Source organism: Scomber scombrus, chromosome 2 (genome assembly GCF_963691925.1).
Source record: "Scomber scombrus chromosome 2, fScoSco1.1, whole genome shotgun sequence".
NCBI lineage: Eukaryota > Metazoa > Chordata > Actinopteri > Scombriformes > Scombridae > Scomber > Scomber scombrus.
In genome coordinates, this window is record NC_084971.1 from 13,925,832 (window position 1) to 13,931,831 (window position 6,000).

The 6,000-nt window shown below is 36.5% G+C and overlaps 1 protein-coding gene across 1 annotated transcript; it reads left to right on the forward strand.

The window, feature by feature from the left end:
• The first annotated feature begins 186 nt into the window (after nucleotides 1–186).
• On the forward strand, nucleotides 187–5,412 carry LOC133996071 (CD209 antigen-like protein E). Its single transcript, XM_062435627.1, has 7 exons — nucleotides 187–346; nucleotides 464–553; nucleotides 782–835; nucleotides 2,594–2,677; nucleotides 3,473–3,615; nucleotides 3,806–3,906; nucleotides 4,683–5,412. The coding sequence occupies exons 1-7, from the start codon at nucleotides 229–231 to the stop codon at nucleotides 4,861–4,863; spliced, it is 771 nt and encodes a 256-aa protein (XP_062291611.1). The 5' UTR covers nucleotides 187–228; the 3' UTR covers nucleotides 4,864–5,412.
• Nucleotides 5,413–6,000: the final 588 nt, after the last annotated feature.

Consider the following 6,000-nt stretch of genomic DNA (forward strand, 5'->3'; position numbering starts at 1 on the left):
TAGATAAGACTATAGATGCAAAGTTAAATATTGGAGCTTTCAGAAAAAAAAACACCCCACAGTGTCCTAATAATAGTTATGACATAAAAAAACGACTGTCAAAAGAGGAAGAACAAGAAGGTTTCCTGCTTTGTAAGCACATCCAAACATAAAGCAGGAAGCAGATCACAGATCTGCACTATTAAAAGAAAAAGCCATCACACCAACACCTTCATCAACAAGTAAAAAATGGCAACGGTTTTCAATGAAGAAGAGTCTGAGATAGCTATGGTATATGAAAACTTGCATGGTGATTCAGCCAGGAGTCACTGTGGTAAAGACAGGAAAGTGTCTGCTGTACAGCCTGGTAAGAAATCTTACATTTCAATAATTTTAAGTTTAGTTTTTAAGTGACATGGACTACAATGTTAACATTAATCTTGCACACTAAATTACAAGGGGGGGGGGGGATTTTGGCACACAGGAATGAAACTGTACAGACTGGTCGCTGTGAGTTTTGGACTCCTGTGTCTCCTACAAGTTGCTCTCAACATTTCACTGCATCTTTCTCTCTGTGAGTCTGAATTGTGTTTGTTCGTCCACACTGTGTCTCTCCTGACTTCCATTAATTATTATAAGACTAAAGTGTAAAGTTTCTACTGATACATATTTCTGACTAAACATAATAGTTTCCAAAAGTCCTGTAAGTTTTAAGAGTTTCTTTTGCAACTGATGGTCACATCTCTGTTGTAAATGGCCAACTTATTGCACAATTTACATGTAAGACTTTCTTCTCTTTCAGACAGTTCTTACTGTACGGCATTAGAAATAGTGAAGAAGAACCTGAGTGACTGTGGTCAGTATGGTGATACATATATACCTAGCTTCAGTTTGTGTTCTCAGGGCTACATTTCCGTTTCTGATATTATCTCCTGTTTAGCTGTACATAAAGTCCATACTAGTTTGGCGTTGACTGTCATTTAGAGAGATACATGTTTGCAACAGAGTTTCATGGCAGTTTGTGAAATAGTCACAATATTTAATATATAGATAAGTGTACAAGGAATCAAATTTTCCTCTTTTTGTGATACTCAGCACAACATTCAAACTAATGAATTTCAATGGGAAATATCTTTCATGCCTGCAGTATGTTTTTGCTGCCAGTCATGAGTGGGAAACTGCTACAAATCACTGATAAAAAAAACCTATGATGTGACAATGCTGTGGTTAAGGTCTGGTTTGGTTCAGGCATGAAAAGTACTTGGTTTGGGTTAAAATGATCACTTAAATGATGAAGTTACGAACTTCCTTAAAGTTAAGCAACCTTCGTCACGGTAACATAAACACCATAGTGTCTCTGTGACAATGTAGCCTGACCAGAGTAGCTAGGAAGGTGATAGGAAGCAGACTCAGATTCTTGTTTGAATGATTAAAAAACGTTTTAATTAAGTCCAGTCTAACAAAAAAAAGTGTCTCCAAAAAATGAAAAGAATACATGCAATCGAAATTTAACTGGCTTAACCCAAGATACGCAAACTAAGGCATGATCACGTGCAGTATGCAGCACACAGCTACACCATCATCCTCTGAATTCTTCTCTCCACTCTATTAGGCAGAACCGTATACTGCAGGGGCGTCCTTTACCTTATACCAACTGGCATTTAAAAATGCTACTTGTTAGTCATTAGTCAACATTATTTACCACACATCATTCACAGCATAATCCTTATACCGGAAGTAGTTAGACAGTCTCTCCCTCTGTCTGTTGACCATGTGGCGGGTGTGGTAAGTAACAAAGACAGCCAATGCTTAACTTATGAAACTCAGAACTAAACCAATAAACAATAACTCGACTTAATACATGTCTGTGTTTTACTCTAATCAAAAAGTTTGCTGAAATGTGAATTGTAACCAAATATAATGCAAAACACAAACAAACCCAGGACAGCATGTGTCTGCAAATGATTGATTACTGATTAACTAAGGGCTTAAACAATTAACAAGCTTAGTTATTTTAATGAGACAGCCGGTGTTGATGGTGAAAAATGGGGACGCATGGTGTGTTTCAGCCACTTTGCCGCAGTCTGTCACTCAAACACAATATAATTCAAATTCAAATACATTAGTTTGAAAGTTGTGCTGAATGTTACAAAAACATTGGAACATTTGTGTCCATGTACATGAATCTATAGATTAAATGTTGTGACTAATTCACTATCTGCAATGAGACTGAATTGATGTTTGGGAAAGTTTATACAGAAACAATCAGAAAGCATATGTAACACAACTGATGGCTTTTGTAATTAGTGCAAAGCTTGTGTGATACCGTTGAATAAGAAGAGGATGGACATTCAAGTTTTGAGTTTAATTTCAGCCATCAAAGTAAACATTTAACCCAAGTTAAAATATTCCTTTAGTCTTGCAGCTATAAAGTCACAAATATCCCTGGCTTTATATGTAGGAATGGTTTCCATACATTACAACAATATTCAAATTTACTTGTCATTAATAGACACACAGTTTCCATATTGTTTTAAAATACACATCTCTTTACCTGTGGACATGCTGTGATGCTGTTTCATGGCAGCTTCATATTACTCTTTCTGCTCTTTAGATAACAAGACACTGGATATGGAGGCCAGCATTGAAACACTCACTGAGGAAAGAGATGAGCTGAAGAAGAAGCTTTCTGATTTTGGTAAGTTTGAAAACTAAACTGCACCAAGCAGTCACAAAAAGATTTCGGGTCCATTTTTCACACCTGGACACAATCCACAGTCTTCATTTTGAGCAAAAATGTATTTAAAAGTTTATCTGAAGATAATATGACACTTCATCCATCTGAGTTTGTCAAATGAAGCAGATTTCTTCCACAGTTTGTATATTTTAAGTAAAAAGCTGCAGTGGAGGGATCAACAAGAAGAGATAATTTGTCCCTAAAAAAACTGTAATTTTGTAAGATATTAACTTGATTTAACTATTTCGCGCAGCTGAAGCTTCATATTATGTTTAAATACATTTTAAATAAATATCTTCAAGGTGAGGAGTGTTTATTTTGTCCCCATCACTTACATTGAACGTGCATTATGAAGTGATCTCTTAATTGACCTAATTGAACAGGAGGAACGATTGGAGCAAAAAACCGAAAACAAAACAAACCAACAAACAAAAACATGTTTCTAGAATATTGCTTCAGGACAGACTTGAAAAATTGTGAACTAGTCCTTTAACCCTGCCAGTATGTTGGAACTGCAGCCAGTTCAAGTTTCTTGTTATGACTCTGTAGATTTCTGCTGCCGTTTAAAACATTTATAACACTTTGCCTCCAAGCCTGTAATATATCATCTTTCTGTTCTGGCACAGATTTCTTTATTATCTCTGTTTTTGCTTTTTCCCACTAATATAATGCAACTTCGATTCTCCAGTGGAAATGTATTTATTAATTCTTCTTGTTGTTGGGGTATTGAAGATTTGTCTGTTTTGTTGTTCACAGATTACTACTCCCAACAAGGATGGGTGTATTTCAGCGGTAGTTTCTATTATGTTTCTGAAATCAAGAAAACCTGGAATAACAGTAGATATGATTGTCTTAAAAGAGGGGCGGACCTGTTGATTGTCAACACCAAAGAAAAACAGGTGTGTGTGTGTGTGTGTGTGTGTGTGTGTGTGTGTGTGTGTGTGTGTGTGTGTGTGTGTGTGTGTGTGTGTGTGTGTGTGTGTGTGTCTGTTTGTATGAGAGTGAGAGATGGAAACTTTGAATAAATGAACTGCAGTTACTGTATATTTCATTTATATTGTTCACTTTCTTTCTCTCTCTGTAAAAAAGGAATTTCTACATCACCTCCAAAGGAGAATCTGGATTGGACTGACTGACAGAGAGATAGAAGGGACATGGAAGTGGGTGGATGGGTCTCCGCTGAAAACAAGGTTCACACATTGTTTCATAATCACTCTCTTTGCTGAAAGTTTTTTAGGTTACTTTTATAGGTTTTAAAGTGCACTGGTAGATGAAAACCTGAGGTTGTGCTAAATAAAGGAATTAGCCTTATAAATCAGATTCAGTGTCAGAAAGAGATAGTATAAGCGCAATCTTTTCTTGTAAAAGATGCTCTTGGTTGTTGGCTTACATGCATCCATGTCCGATGCATTCCAGCGCTGTCAAAGGTTTTTAAATGACCATGAGATCCAAACACTTCTCTCCTCTGGTTCAAGATATTTATTTCCAAAATAATTCCAACTTAGGTAGATGTTTCTTAGTGACAAACAGATCAAATCAATACATTTCTTTCTTTTCCATTTGATCAAACAAAACAAAAAACAACGCTTAGCAGCGGTCTAAAACTGTATGGCTGTGTGCCTGAAACCGAGAGCTCCGCCGGCCCCAATAGCCAACACTAATATATCACAGGTGCTACAGTCACCTGTCTATAAAGAGGAAGCGGAGGTGAGAATGGGCAGCTATGTCAGCGTCTAGTAATCAAAATTAGCAATAATTCACAATTTCATAATTGTTATCAATTCAACTCATTATTCAAACCAGAATATTTCATGTTCATATCTCATAATTAATCAGATAAATAATAATAGTGAACCAGATAAAATAAAACATTCATCAAAACATAAATCAAGCATTTGGTTCCAACAATTTATATTATTAGGTTGTGACATCTATGATAAGTTTACTCTTTGTTTTTGGGTTTCAGCTACTGGGCCACTGATGAGCCTAACAGTTATGAAAGCACAGATGAAGACTGCGGAGACACAAAGTTCTTTACTGAGAAAAACAGTTGGAATGATTCACCGTGTGAATATCTTCTTCCCTGGACCTGTGAAAAAAAAAAAAACAGTAGCTCCCTAACTCAGCAACCAAAAGCTGAAATATAAAACATCCTTCTATCAGTCTCACACTCAAATATTGATTTTGGCAAGTAAATTAGCACATTGTGTGTGTGCCGAAACCTCCCATACGCACGCGCGCGTACACGCACTCACACGCACGCACACACACACACACACACACACACACACACACACACACACACACACACACACACACACACACACACACACACACACACACACACACACACACACACACACACACACACACTAATTTACAACTGGCTTCATAATTGTTGGTTTATAGTTGTTTTTTGTGACATGGCAGGTCCAAAAGGGGCTGTGCCAGACATATGAAAATATGTCAGTACAGTCAAAATACATATTAATGCTGAACCTTAACAAACATAGCTGTGTTTCAGTGTAAATGGGCTTTTTTTCTGGAAAATAACAATATCAGTGTTGTGTTGTCGGTGAGGAGACCAGAAAGCAGTTTGTGTGTTGTTGCAGGAGAGACACAACTGATCATAAAAGTCTATGTTGTCTTTACTGATCTGCTGCTCAAAATAAAATGCTTGCATTTCTTTGCAGATAATGGTGAATTCATTTGTGACATAAAGGTTCATATGATATTGTAGCACTGACTATAGGTTTATATTATAGCAGTGCGTGTACATAATGTGTGAACAATTCAAGTCTGGACTGCAGAGACTTTGAGAAACTATTCTGACTTACTTAAAAAGAAGTGAGTTTCTTTAATTGTTGTTTACAACAAAGGTGGCATGGTTTGATTTTATTAATCATGTCGTGGAAATATCACATCTAACACTGCTGGAAAATGTGAGAAAAGTTTCAAGCTTTATTCCCCACATGTTTATTGTTGGCTCCTCACAGTTGCTTCATCTTACTTAAAAAAAAAAACAACTTGAATTTTGGTGAATTTAATCACTGTCTTATTTACTAGCTACTTTTTGCTGGCTAAACTGTTTGATTATAACATTTCCCATTATGCTGTTTACTAAAGTAGGGTAAATGTTCCAGTGTTTTGGAGCTCACTTGTTTTCTGATGCCATTCACACACATAAAAAAGCCATCTGATTCTGGAAGGTGTTGCCTCAGTTTGCCATGTGTCTTTTTAACTTCATCAAACCACAGACTTGGAAAATAGTTGATACAGACTAA